Source organism: Polypterus senegalus, chromosome 8 (assembly GCF_016835505.1).
Source record: "Polypterus senegalus isolate Bchr_013 chromosome 8, ASM1683550v1, whole genome shotgun sequence".
NCBI classification, from domain to species: domain Eukaryota; kingdom Metazoa; phylum Chordata; class Cladistia; order Polypteriformes; family Polypteridae; genus Polypterus; species Polypterus senegalus.
The window spans coordinates 178854237-178869683 of NC_053161.1; the positions used below are offsets into that span (position 1 = coordinate 178854237).

General features: G+C 42.8%; 1 protein-coding gene across 4 annotated transcripts in view; it reads right to left on the reverse strand.

Moving 5' to 3' along the window:
* Positions 1–15447, reverse strand: part of LOC120533500 (NACHT, LRR and PYD domains-containing protein 3-like) — a 42413-nt gene that overhangs the window by 14003 nt on the left and 12963 nt on the right. For all 4 annotated transcript variants that reach the window (XM_039760403.1, XM_039760404.1, XM_039760402.1 and 1 more), the window contains exons 3-5: positions 2379–2545; positions 2021–2178; positions 1051–1116 (exon numbers count right to left, since the gene is read on the reverse strand). In XM_039760403.1, the coding sequence (XP_039616337.1) occupies positions 1051–1116; positions 2021–2178; positions 2379–2443 (289 nt within the window). In that variant the 5' untranslated portion in view covers positions 2444–2545. The remainder of the gene's footprint in view (positions 1–1050; positions 1117–2020; positions 2179–2378; positions 2546–15447) is intronic.

A 15447-nucleotide genomic window follows, 5' to 3' on the forward strand; every position in this document is an offset into this window, starting at 1 on the left:
AGAAGGGTGAAGTTGTTTGAAGAAGCAACAAAAGCAGATGACTAGAGAGCTGTAATCAAAGTGTGAATTAAGGGCATGGTCTGCAAGTGGGTACAGAATTGATTCAAAGAGATGTTAGAAGAGGAACCTCATCAGAATTAGATCACATTTACAATGGTGTCCTCCAGGGGTCAGTGTCAGGGCTGCTGTTCTTGACATAAAGAAACGATCAGGACAAGAATATAAAAAATAAGCCACTGCAGTTTGATGATGATAACAAACTGGGCAGATTGGTGGCTGTGAAAACTGAATGTAAATAAATGTAAAGTATTACACGGAGAAAGTAAAATGTTGGACTTGAATGCAGAGTTGGAGGTCTGAAACTTGAATGTGCCCCTTACAAGAAAGGGCTGGGAACTGAAGTGAAATGGTCATCGAGGCAGTGGAAAGAAGCCATAAATAAGACTAGCAGGATGCCACGTTATATATATGTGGAGTACAAGTCGCGTTAGTTTATACTAAAGCTTTATAACACACGAGAGACGCCTCATCTGGAGTGTTGTGTGCAATTTTAGTCATCAGGTTACAAAACATATGTCATAGCACTAACGAAAAGTGCGGAGAAGATCAACAAGGCTGATTCGGGACTGAGAGGTCGGCACTTTAAGGAGAGACTTGAGGAGTTGAACCTTTTTATCTTAAGCAGATGAAGGTGAGGATGTTAAGAGTTAAGTTTAACTTTTTAAAGTTATTAAAGTAATTTGCATGGATGACGGAATTTATTACATTAAATGGAAACTTGATGAGTGTAAATGTCACACAAATGTTAATATTTTTCACCACAGAGAGAACAACAGACGCATGGAAAAAGTGACCAAGCACTGTTGTGTAGTGTAGGACTTTTGGACCCTCCAAAAGCTGACAATGATATTTTTCAGAAGATTAGGTGAATACGATTAGAGAGCTTGTTGAGCTGACTGTCCTGATCTTGTCACAATTGTTCTGATGTTCTAACTGAGGAGCAGAGTCCTGGAGGAGCTGATGACCTGAGACACAAGACCAGTGGCTTACCTTTAATACGAACGTCAATGAGAGCAGGTTGGAGACTGGCCTGAATGTCCTTCAAGAGGTCAGGTCCTGGTGAGACAATAAGAGAGACAGAAGAGACAATTACAGCAGTAAAGGGGCAGATTAACAAAAGTATACAGAATTGTACAGTGAGGTATACAACCAGAAAAACATAAAAAACTAACAGACTGCTGCTAACGTGGACTTTGTTTGGCCACAATGAACAGTTAATGTTTGAAAGCAAAGAGCCAACCACCAATGTGTGTCCATATTGTGAGACTGAAATTAACTGTACAGGAAAGAAGACCCAAAAATAACACACTGGACAGCAATAGGAACAGCAGACATACAGTATTGTGCGTTTATCAAGCTGAGGAGAGCAGAAACTCTTTACTGAGGCCTCAGGGGAACAATGAGCTTCAAGGGTATTTGTGGGGGAAAATCTGAAGAAACAAACATGGATGAACATGAGTGTGAGCATCTGGGGACATCTAAAGCTCATGTTTACACACACTGAACTGAGGGGTGTGCTGAGATCAGGGGTGTCGTAAAACAACAGAATCAGTGACTTCCTGTTAAAGAAATAAAGAAATATTATTACTGATCTTCCTGGTTGACTGTAGGTTTATAGAGTACAGATGGGGAGACATGTCAGCCAAATGTGAGGTCATGACTGGTGGCACATAGGTAGCAGTAGCACACCAGTTACTAAATAATATGGTGGGACCACTGACCCCTTTAAAGACTATTAGATACATAAAAGAGAAAATCTGAGAAACTGCAGGAAGTGTTGGCATTGACAGTCACCAAGCAGGTGTCTCGGTGTAAATGACAGACCAGACAGTTGTGTGTCCAGTGGCCTACAGACAGTAATGTTGTGTTTTATGTTCCTGTGTTTCTCTCTTGCTCTGTCTCCTTTTGTGATTTCTACACATTCAGTGTTTCTCTGTAACACAAGACCCCCTTAACTCACCGCCCTCTGTCACCTCCTCCAGTATTCTTGTCAGGTTTGGTGACGGAAATCTCACGAGTTCTTCAGCCAGCGCCTCCCACAGGCTCACCAGTACCACCCTGTCCATTTTCGTTATGTCACCCTGCTCGCCCCTCAGATTCTTCTTTGGCTTTGAATCTCTAAAAGACAAATGAGTGACCATTGGACAAGCTTAGAAAAGACCGCTGGGTGAGCAGAGAAGAGTGGTCAGTCTGGTTTGATGACCTTACTATGTCAGGAGGTTCTATTATGGAGGGTCAGGCAGTCTCAGATGATTTTCATGAGCTCACCATCTCTGCTCAGTTCTCTGTGCCTCATACTGACAGGGAGACACACCTACCTTGGCCTCATCATTGGTGAGGATGTTCTTGGTGACCAAGTTCTGCAGGATACTCGTGATGTCATATTCAATCACATAAGTCAGGTAGGGCTTGTAGAACTCTGTGATCTTGTGGAGATCCTCATGAGAGAATGTTTTCAGTACTTTAGGAAACTTCTCTGTTAAACCTGTGGAAAGTGGAAAGAGAAAACATGAAAATTCAAAAATACAGGTTTGTGGGAGGCTTAGGGATCAGAACTCAGTCTGACATGACCACCTATCTCAGTCCTAACTAGTGGCCTCATCTATTCACACAGTCAATATGAGGGAATGACATCAAGGACAGGCTGGGCTGGTCTCATAACACACAGGAGCCATATAAGAAAGGGCAGAGCAGACCCTTTATACTGAGCAGACTCTGCTCCTTTAATATGAGTAGTGACGTCCTTTACATGTTCTACAACTCTGTGATGGCCAGTGTGGTGTGCTCGGCCAGTAACATCACTTCAAGAGAGGACCACCAATTCAACAAAATGATTAAGAAGGCACTCAATCACTGGCTAAAAGCTTAGGTTTGGAGGAGTGAATGTTTAGAACTCATTCTGGGCATCAGTCACCAAGGCTCAAAGAGAACAGCTCTCTTAGTCCTTGTAGTGTAGGTCATCATCCAGCTCCATACCTGACTTTTAAGGAAACATCAGCCTCTGGTAATCAAATCAAAACAAGGACCCTTCAAGTTACAGAGCCAGTGCTTTATTTTGTCCCTCAGATTTAACCAGAGTTTAGTTTGGGGTTACAAGAAACACCTCCCTCCACTGACCAAGCACTCTGTCTCTCCATAACAGATGTGAGGAGGACTCTATTCAGAGTCAATCCACGGAAGGCTGCAGGACCTGACAACATACCTGGTCTTGTGCTCAAAGAATGTGCAAGTCAACTGGCTGGTGTCCTCACAGACATCTTCAACACACCTCTGAGCCAGTCGTCAGTCCCAGCATGCTTCAAGTCGACCACCATCATACCAGTGCCAAAGAAGTCATCAGTGACATGCCTGAATGACTACCGACCAGTTGCACTCACACCAATCATAATGAAGTGCTTCGAAAGGTTAGTCATGTCACACATAAAGACTAATCTCCCTGCCTCCCTTGACCCTCTTCAGTTTGCATACCGCTCAAACAGGTCAACTGAGGATGCCATATGCTCTGCCCTTCACATCTCCCTGACTCATCTGGATAAAAAAGACACATATGTCAGGATGCTATTCATAGACTTTAGTTCTGCCTTCAACACAATCATCCCTCCAAAGCTGGTTGTAAAACTGAGCAGGTTGGGCCTAAACACCACCCTCTGCAATTGGATCCTGGACTTCTGGCTACAACACTTCCAGCATCATCACACTGAGCACTGGAGCACCGCAGGGCTGTGTGCTTAGTCCACTGCTCTTCACCCTGCTGACTCACGACTGCAAGGCCACGCACAACACCAATCACATCATCAAGTTTGCGGATGATACGACGGTGCTGGGACTGATAAGCAGGGATGATGAAAGAGCATACAGAGATGAGGTGAAATGGCTGTCCGCATGGTGTGAAGACAACAATCTATCTCTCAATGTCGACAAAACAAAAGAGATAATCGTGGACTTCAGAAAATCACGTCCTGCCCACATCCCGCTCAGCATCAACGGTTTAGATGTGGAGATTGTTAGGAGTACCAAGTTCCTCGGTGTGCACTTAACTGAGGAACTTACGTGGACACATAACACCTCATCACTAATCAAGAAAGCCCAGCAGAGACTACACTTCCTGAGGTGGCTGAATCAAGCACGTCTTTCCCCTTCCATCCTCACCATGTTCTACAGAGGCATCATAGAGAGTGTCCTGACCAGCTGCATCACTGTCTGGTATGGCAACTGCAACATATCCGACCGCAAGCGCCTGCAAAGGATAGTGAAGACAGCAGAGAACATTATTGGGGTGCCTCTCCCTTTACTACAGGACATATTTTACAAACGCTGTGTCCGCAAGGCCTGCAGCATTGTGCAGGACCCCTTACACCCCTCACATGGACTTTTCACACTTCTGCCATCCAAGAGAAGATACTGCAGCATCAAAGCCAAATCTGCGAGGCTGCAGGAGAGTTTTTATCCCCAAGCTGTTAGACTCCTTAACACCAGGCTGCCCCTGAGACCTTCCACACGGCCTCAGCCACCACTAAAAACAGAACTTTTATACATGAAAACCACTATCCAGCTAAGAACTGAAAATCTCATACTGACCTCTAAGGATTTATGAAACATTCGGACCTGTCATTGTTTACACACGTCTTAAACAACTTTTATTATACACTGATAATTTCTGTATTATCTATATCTATTATTTATTATTTATTTACTTATTATATTACATATCTTACACATCAATATTGCTGCTACTTGTTTGTCCTATCTTTGCACAATGTCTTGTCTTGTTTGTGTTTTAATTATAAATTTTAAAATTTTTTATTCTATTTTTAATTTACTATTTGCACATCATGTTGTTACACTTTGGACCCTGAGCTTCGCAATTTCGTCTATCTGTATACTTGTATATGGTTGAGATGACAATAAAGTTCACTTTGACTTTGACTTTGACAAGAAGCTTGGGCTTCTTGATAAACAAGCCCCCTGCTAGACAATTGACCGCAGTGACTCTTTTGTATGTTAGGTGACTTTTAAAGTCATCTTGTTCTTCTCTGAACAGTCGGCTTAATGAATCCTGCATACGAGGGACTGAAGGGTGATAACAAGCCTGCCATCCACCTTTTAGTGGTACAGCTTGACTTAGCTAGACATTGTGATGTATGGCCGGCTGTTCATCCCGGCCAATATCCCCACGCCGCCAGGTGGAGCCCTCCCTGCAGTATGGAGGTGCCCGGAAGAGTAGCAGGGCATTATGGACATTGGAGTCTTTATTCACAGCCCTGCTGGATACCATGGGGGCTGCCAGGAGTCGCTGCAGGGAGGCCCAGAGACTATTTGCCTTACGCCCAGGAAGTATGTCATAGTCACATGGACAAAGAGAACGATGTGCTTCCTGGGTGAAGAAAAAAGGATTTTTTATCTGACCCGGAAGTGTTCCAGGTCACATGGACAGAGAGGGTGAAACGCTTCCAGGTCGAGCAATATAAAGGACTGTGGGAAATCCCAGACGGACGAGCTCAGTTGGAAGGCAGGGTGGCTAAGCATCTGGGAGATTGGAGGATTTGATTATTGTGATTGTTATTGGAGTATTTGGGAGTGGAGGGTGCTTTGTGCACTTATTATTATAATAAATATTCATCTTTTGGACTTTTACCTGGTGTCTGACATGTGGTCTGAGGGTACAAGGGTGCGAGCAAACCCAAATCTGTCACAACATTTATATTAGTAATAAACTAGAAGAGCATTTAAAGGTAAAGGTGTTCAGGAGTCAAATGGGGTCTTTCTCTCTCTCTCTCTCTCTCAGGTTTTCAGGTTCATTGTGACTCAGAAGGAAAACCAACCAACTGCTGGGCTTGGAAAACATACATAAGCCATTTCTAAAGCAGAATTCGGGATTCATAAAACAGAAACTTGACACAGAAATTGGTTTAAAGTTAGAGAAATGTTTGACCATCGGTAAATCACACTTAGACTATTTTGATGTTGGAATGTTAGGTACTCTCAGAAGCAGGACAATGAAGTCAATAGAAATTTGTTTTTCATTGTGCATTTGAATGCTAAGTCAGTTGCACTGCGATTTTAGTCCATCCATCCATCTGCTTTCTAGTTGTGATACTGTCTGATGTTCTTTGTAAAGTTGACCCCAATTCAGCACACAACTCCAACAGGATGGCCCTAGGATGTCTAAATCAGCTAGTAAGTCAGTCATCTTCATGAAAACGGACACATATATCATTAAAAACATCTAAATGGCAGAAAATGTGTTTTTAAGTTTGTTTGTCTATCCATTTTAATTGTGGTTAAATGAGCACTTTCTTATTTTAAGAAGTTCTAAACAGTGTTGTAGTAGAAGGCATTGTCACCCTATAGATGGGCGGGGCTGGACAGGTGATTGACAGCTGGATATTCACAGATGTGCTGAGCTCTGCGTTTCAGGAACCTCTGGAACTTCCTCGTTACACTTTACAACTCTGAGAAGGCAGCTGGAGACTCAGAGGGCATTATAAACACAGCCCTGTGTGATGAGAACAAGGAAGACGTGACACTAGACGACGATCAGAAACACTGCGAGAGAGGAATAGCCTGTCGAGTGAAGTGACTGTCAGTTTTATGGGGCGGCTTACATGGCTTTTACACTGAAGGCTCATTCTGCTAGAAGACTAAGATTTGTTGTGAAATAAACGTACCTGTTACTGGCCTTAACTCCTATTCAGTGTGTGCACAGCGTAACACTCAGATGAGACTTACTTAACTGATTTGAAAGAGACAGATATTACATTTTAGTATTTTAAATATTTTGTAACAGGGGCGTGTGTGATGTGTGATGGAGATTTGCTCAGACCGCCACTCCGCTATGTGTCCATGCAGGCATAAGCAACAGACACACGTGCACTGCCATTTAAATCATCTCAAGTATAACAAGTTCAGTCCAGTAAGGCTGCTGTGTGCTTTGTTAAAATTTTCTTATAATTTATTTTTTTTATTACTATTATATAGACATGATTAGGCCTACATTTGCTAAAAATGTAAATTGAAATCCTTTACATGTTCGATGACTCTGTGATAACCGTTATGGTGTGCTCGGTCAGTAATATCACTTCAAGAGAGGACCACCAAATCAACAAGATGACTGGCAAAAAGGTTTGGTTTGGAGGAGCAGGTCTTTCTGGGCATCAATCACCAAGGCGCAAAGAGAACAGCTGTCTGAGAGATGGGCAGGGCTGGACAGGTGATTGACAACCGGGTATTCACGGGTGTGCTGATTTCTGCGTTTCAGGAACCTCATTACACTTTACAAGTCTGAGAAAGCAGGTGGAGACTCACAGGGCATTATAAATACAGGCCTGCAGATGAGAACAAGGATGACGGGGAAAGAGACACCACATGTAACACTAGATGACGATCAGGGACACTGTGAGAGTGGAATAGCCTGTCGAGTGAAGTGACTGTCAGTTATGGGGCGGCTTACATGGCTTTTACAGCAAAGGATCACTCTACTAGAAGACTAAGATTTGTTGTGAAATAAACCATTACTGGGCTTAACTCGCATTCGGTGTGTGTCTCGATCTTGCCATCTCGGTACTCGTTTTAGTATGCATAGCGTAACATTCAGATGAGACTTAGTTAACTGATTTGAAAGTTGAATTGCTGTCTGTAATTTGCTTCATGAAAGAGACAGATATCACATTTTAGTATTTTAAATATTTTGTAACAGGGGCGTGTGTGACGTGTGATGGAGATTTGCTCAGACCGCCACTCCGCTATGTGTCCATGCAGGCATAAGCAACAGACACACGTGCACCGCCATTTAAATCATCTCAAGTATAACAAGTTGAGACCAATAAGGCTGCTGTGTGCTTTGTTTAGATTTTCTTATAATTTTTTTATTATTATTATATAGACATGATTAGGTCTACATTTTTTAAAAATGAAATTGCCAAATAAAGTACAGTATATCCTCCATCTCTAAGACATGTATATAATTTATTTATCGTTAATATGTCTTTTGATAGTTAAAATCTATGCTATGTTTATTCTGCTTATATTTTCCAATGCACGGCATGGATATTTGAGGATATTTACTAACTGATTAATTGATATTTTTTTTTTTAAGTAGCTATAGCAAATTATACTTTGACTTAATTTTTTTTCTAAGCCTACTGTTTTACTTTGGATTTAGTAGTTTCCACCTAAGATCATTTTAATTTTACTATTATTGTCTACATAATTATACATTTTACTTCATTAGATTTTCTGAGTCCTTTCGTCCTCCTCAGCTACACACTCTTATCTTAGAGGTTTATGATTTGCACATTCCCATGTAAAAAGAGTCCACTTTGGAAAAAGATCCTGCTACTGAATGAGTAATGTGAAGATTTGCAACTCCAGTTATGAATAAGAATTCTCTCAAACTCCAAAATGCCCACAAGCCCCACCTGAAGTCTCATTTGAGCAGACTGCTTGGGATAAAGTGGGACCTCTTGAGAAATCATCAAAGACCCCCACTGCCATTACAGATGATGTTCTGTTGGATCACAAATTCATTCAACGATCTCAGAGAGATCTTAACAGACTAGAGGACTCCTGTCGTTTCTGATAAACCTTAACAACCAAACTCTTACACGTCAGACATGTTAAGACATCAGTTTCTCATCAAATTTTGGTGTTGACAAAGCAGATGAAAAGGACGAGGACCTGCGTGATGAGCTCCCAGAAGCAGGAACATTCATTGTACATTTGCTGACACAGACAAAGAGGATGAGTGAACACAAAGCACCGCTCTGTAAAGTGCTGCAATAAATAACTCTGATAGAGCGAGTAGTCACAGAAGATGAGTCACTGGTGGATTTAAAACATTTAATAGTCTGTGATCTTAAAACAGAGTCCAAAAACACAGGTATGCATCAAAAACCCAGAAGGCAAAAAGACTGAAGGCAGAAGTTTAAAAGAAAGAGACACGGCAAAGATTAAACACAGAGACGAGATTGGAAGCCAAATCTGAAAAACAATAGTCATAAAAACAGATAAGAGGTCAGTAACTGAAATCAAAGAAGAGCCACATCACTTGGCAAATGTGCAGCCCAGAAAACAAGGCAACAGACCAAAAATCTCAGATGTACTCAATAATTTGACAAGATGACCAGGACCCAAAGGCAGGCAAATCAAAGACCCCTTACCAAATTCCTGACAGGACCTCACCTCTATCATACGTTTGTCTCATTTCCCTTTAGCGAAGATTTACAAGCGTCCAGCGACTGCCTGTTATATGGAAGGCAAATCTCAGGCATCTTGGATTTAGCTCAGGAAGGATAAATGGAGCAGGTGAAAAGACAAGTCGACAGTTCGACAATGAGGCCAAGACCAAATGATAAGAAGCAGGACTGATGGGAAACTGAACAAGGTTTGCATTCACCTTCTCTGAATGAGCTGAGCCGTTCACATCACTGCTACAAAACACCACCACAAACAACTTGTTGGACACACTATATGGACTTTCAAACATGGCCTGTCCTGAACTCTCTGCTCCCACACTCCTCAGTTCAAATGCAGCTGGTGAGCACCATGAGCTCTGTGTGTTAAGGCAAGAGCAATAGACATTATAGTATAATAAGTATTTCAATAAGGAGAAAAAAATACCAAACAAACAAAACACAAACAAAACAGGACATACTCACTTGAGGTAAAGGGAGGAAAGCAATAAAAAGTGCAACCAACAAAACACCTTAGGAAGAACCAGCTCTGACCATCTCTGTTCCTTTCTTTCAGTGATGGCAGGAGCTGTGAGCCAGAATAATAGCCATCAGGCCAGCCAGTCCTCCTAACCCTCACCATAGGAGGTCCCACACAGGCAGCAGATCAGTGAGGTCCACTTTTTTGGCACAGTGTGTATGAGATTTGATCAGCGCCTCCTTTTTCCTTCTTATATATGAAGTATAGGGAAAGTATTGGAATTGTTCAAAAATTTGATTTCAAGATTTTGATGAATCTCGATGTTTTAGACCTCCCTGCGTCCGAAAAAAACTTTTTTTGATTTATGTGTGTGTGTATGCAAACACTATAATTTCGGTACACTTTCACTTAGGTTTACCAAATTTTGCATACAAGAATTAGGTACAAAACGTAGATTTCAATCAACTTTTGGGCCAAATCCATCAACCAGAAGTGCTACTTTACCTGATTATTTTTTAATCTGATTACTCAAATTTAGTTTTATAATAATTGTTCAATATATTATTAATTTGGGCGGCATGGTGGTGCAGTGGTAGCGCTGCTGCCTCGCATTAAGGAGACCTGGGTTCGCTTCCTGGGTCCTCCCTGCGTGGAGTTTGCATGTTCTCCCCGTGTCTGTGTGGGTTTCCTCCCACAGTCCAAAGACATGCAGGTTAGGTGCATTGGCGGTCCTAAATTGTGCTTGGTGTATCTGTGTGCCCTGTGGTGGGCTGGCACCATGCCTGGGGATTTGTTCCTTTCTTGCGCCCTGTGTTGGCTGGGATTGGCTCCAGCAGACCCTGTAGTTAGGATATAGCGGGTTGGATAATGGATGGATGGATATTATTAATTTGATTTGTTGTTGATGGCTCTTTAATGTACATAATAAAAAAATATAATCATTGTCTTGCGGTTTACTCCTCAAATATCCATCCCCATATCTAAGTATATGAGCAAGTCGAGAGGAGACCAATCCCAATTTTTTATCTGCAAGACTCCTCACACTCCCTGCTCGATAAGTGTCACTACTTGAAAGCAATCAACCTACAATGCACTCAGCTTGCAAGACTCAGTGCCCAAAACCTTTCAGTCAGAACGGATTCTTTTAACACACATATAAGAACTGAGAAAATGTAAAATATGTAAACTAAGATTTACTTTCATTCCACCTGAAGTTCTCATTCATAAGAGCATAAGTCACAACTCAAAGGAAAGAAATGGCTCCTTGTCTCTGACCCAAACAGTCAGCGAGCTTTGGTGTCAAAATTCAGGCACTGAGTTTCTAATCCAACTTCCTTGTTTTTGTAACATCCCTGACATTAATGCAATGAAGAGAGTGAGGACCTCACTGTGTACCTGCTACCGTCTATTGGCAAGTTTTCTCCCTTTAATGGACTGATGGACTAAACCATTTGTTGTCCATTCATCCATTCATGTTCTGACGCTTGACTATGTGTTGGTCAAAAGAGCAGAAGTCTGAGCAAAAATGCCCAGATATCCCTTTTATGTGCTGCCTCCTCCATCTCTTCCAGGAGGACACTTAGGTGATCCCAGTCCATGAAGATATAATCTCTCCAGCATGTCCTGGGGTTGCACGGAGGTCTCATCTAGTTGAGTATGGCTGAAGCAGTTACCCAAGGAGGTGTTCAGGGGGCATCCTAATTAGATACCCAAACCCTGATAACCTGCTGTTTTCAATTTGGAGGAGCAGCAGTTCTACTTTGAGCTCCTCCTAGATGTTTGTGCTCCTCATCCTATCTCAATTGCTGAGCCCAGGCAATCAGTTATGCTGCTTGTATCCCCAGTCTAGTTCTTTGAGTCACTCCATAATGTTTGTGACCATTCAGGAGGTCAGGAATGTAGATCCACCAGTGAATTGAGAGACTTGCCTTTCAGCTCAGCTCTGTCTTCATCATGACTCTCCGGTACAACACAAGTATAACTGCAGACACTACTTTGATCCACCTGTTGATCTCCTGCTTCCTTCTTCTCTCACTTATGAACAAGACTTTGAAACACAAACCTGTCTGCTTGAGGCAGTACCTCATCTCCAACCTGGAGAGGTCACTCTACCCTTTTCCAGCTGAGACCAATAACCTCAGACTTGGAGGTGCTGATCCTCATCCTGATGACTTCACGTTCAACTACTAGCAACCCCAGTGAACACCTGAGGTCACAGCATGATGAAGCCAGTGGGACCACGTCATCTTCAAAAAGCAGAGATCTGAAGTGGACACCATTCACTCCTTGGCTGAGTCTTGAAATTCTGTCCATAAAAATCATGACCACAATCGATCACAAATGGCGGCTCTCGTGGAGTCCGACACGCACCAGAATTGAGTATAATGAACTGCTGGCAATGTGGACCAAGCTTTCACTCCAGCTTAACAGTGGCTGAGTAGTTGGTAGAAGGAGGAGTGGTGGCTCTCTGGCTAAAGGATCTGGGCTGGTAACTTGAAGGTTACTCTCTGGCAAGTAAGTTGGGGTATGCGAAAAATGACAAATTCCTAATACAAGAAATTTTATATGGCGATTAAAGGATTAAAAATCACAAAAAATAAAAAAAATCATGGAGGGTCGGTACCCCATATTCCTAAAGCAGGCATTCTTCAGAAATGTAGAAGGCACATTTTCTTAAACTAAAACCTTTGCAACTTCAAAGTGAACATATTTGGTAAGTTTATGGCCTTTTTTAACATTAGGACAACAGTAATCTTCACCTCCATTATAAAAGGCAAGAACAGGCTGGGTGTTTATTAAAATTGATCAAATAAGTTTTACTTTAGAGCACAACTTCAGGTGTCAAACTAAGACATACAAAGACTGTGAAGAGATAACTTCAGAGTTGAAAAATCCTAAAATTAGGTGATTAAGATCCTAATTTGTCCTGCAGACATCTTCATCAGGACCATCAATGACTTTCTTAACCTAACCCCCTTGGACCTTTGGCAGCTGCTTTCCATAATGTATGGTGGGATTCAGGACAGCTGAACTGGTGATTATTTTCAATTATTCCTACTCTGAACCTTTGGCCCAAACTGGAGAGCTTAAGGGGCTCTGATAACCTTTTATTACTTATTCTGCAGTAAGTGCAAGATCCAAAACAACTGAGCATTTTTTGTGACAATAACAATTGGATCCACTCCCACTCTTACCCATCTGCCCATGGAGGTCTCCTACATGAGCAATGGGATGGTAACCCACCTGAAGAGACTGATGCATGTCTGTCAGTTATTAGTCCTCTCTTTTCTTTTAGATCGGTTACAGGTGACCCACTGGGGGTCTTCAGTCCTGTTGAATGTGTCAATTATTAGAGATGACATCTTGCTCAACAAGGTACTCTGAACTGTTGGACATTGATAATTCTGTTGATGCTGCTGGACAGTTTTGAGCACTCACCTTGCACTTTTAACTGACCATAACCCACTAGCTCTCCGAACTGGAGTCTCCTCCAACACCACTTTAGTTGTGCACGGTGTCTTTCTGCAGGACATCTAGGTGAGTTCCTCCAATTCTCTATTTCAACAAGGGTGTGAAACCCCCAACTGAACTAAAACATTTATCCATCCATCCATTTTCTAACCCGCTGAATCCGAATACAGGGTCACGGGGGTCTGCTGGAGCCAATCCCAGCCAACACAGGGCACAAGGCAGGAACCAATCCTGGGCAGGGTGCCAACCCACCGCAGGACACACACAAACACACCCACACACCAAGCACACACTAGGGCCAATTTAGAATCACCAATCCACCTAACCTGCATGTCTTTGGATTGTGGGAGGAAACCGGAGCGCCGGAGGAAACCCACGCAGACACGGGGAGAACATGCAAACTCCACGCAGGGAGGACCCGGGAAGCGAACCCAAGTCTCCTAACTGCAAGGCAGCAGCGCTACCACTGCGCCACCGTGCCGCCTAAAACATTTATTTCTATTGCAAATGTTCATACTCTACATGTAACTCAAAGTGCTTTACGAGATGTGAAGAAAAAAAAAAAATCAGCAACCTTGGACATGAGGTGATGAGCTACTTTGCCACTCACTCAGATGTGGACTTCATGAAACCTCGATATATAAAGTCAAAACACTATATATCTATCTATTATATAAAACACATTTGGGTCGAGACGTGATCATCTCGGAGAGAAACTTTGACATCACGCGAGACTAGATATTGCAACTTTAGGAAGCAAGACCTGTGAGACGGTGACTTTTTCATGACACGCCCTACTTACAAACAATTTCTCGGAGACACTTTAACGTCCTGCAAGACAAGGAAGTCAGACAAAAGTACAGCTGCTGTAAAGGCTTTTAAATGATCGACCTACAGATCATGCAGCACGGCACAAGAGGCAGCTGACTTAAAGTGCGCCCCCTGGGGATGGGGAATAACTCACTCACTCACTACAGCTTTATTACTGACAAATATCAAGAAATAAAAAATGAATGAAAATGAATGAAATGAAAATAACAATCTCTTTAAATTGTATATCTGGTTCACTAAACCCGGGGGTTGGTGAGCTAAGCGAGCAGGGGGTGAAGCCCCCTTGTGTATATTGTGACAGTTTAGGGCTCTCTCGCTCCCTTGAACCCTCAGACCACATGTCAGACACCTAGTAAAAGTCCAAAGATGAATATTTATTATAATAATAAAGTGCACAAAGCACCCTCCTCTCCACAATACTCCAATAATCAAATAAACAATAACCAATCCTCCACTCTCACAGACGCTTAGCCACACTGCCTCCCAACTCAGCTCGTCTGTCTGGGTTTCCCAGAGTCCTTTATAGTCCTTGACCTGGAAATGTTTGTCCCTCAGTCCATGTGACTTTCTATCACTTCCGCGTCAGGTAAAAACTCCTTTTCTTCATCCCGGAAGCACGCCATTTTTTCTGTCCATGTGACTGGGATGTACTTCCGGGGTGTAGGGAAAATAGTCCCTGGGCCTCCCTGCAGCGACTCCTGGCAGCCCCCATGGTATCCAGCAGGGCTGTGCATTAAAAGTCCACTGTCCATAATTCCCTGCTGGCATTCAGGGCACCTCTACGCTGCAAGGAGGGCTCCATCTGGCGGCCTGGGGGTGTTGGCCGGGATGAACGGCAAAGGACTCAAGGTCTGAGCATTCCACACATGAGTCTGCCTTATCACGTTTTCCCTTAGCTTACATCTGAACGCCATAGCAAAAGGGGCCAAGAAATCAAGTTGCACAAGGGGCGTTGAAGGGGCTCAAGGTTTGTGTATAATAAATGTGTTGACTGTTGCATTTTATAATGATATTAAATCACGCATTCTAGGGGTATAAAACTGGACCCCACCCAACAGACGGGGTTCAGAAGAGCCCTGACGCTGTCATGTATATTTGATTGTCTGCTTTTCTGAAACTCTTCTCACCGTGACTCTGAAAATAAAGCTGCTTTATAACCGCACCTGCTGTCGGGTCTGAGTTTTCGTCCACAGGTCTGAGGGTGGGGGTAGCGTGATGTCAGGAGTGGGGAGGCGGGGGGGGACTCCTCACTGTCCTGTTTCACTACTACGCGGGTGGAGCTGCGAGGGACGGCTAATAGCAAATATTAATTAGACCATCTCGGATTTAGTTTTATAATTATTTGAGTTTAACTTGAGCTGTGTAAGAGTTGATGTGCACATAGCATACGCTGAGTCTCATTCCCTTCTGAGCTTATGCTTAAAGGCTGAAGCT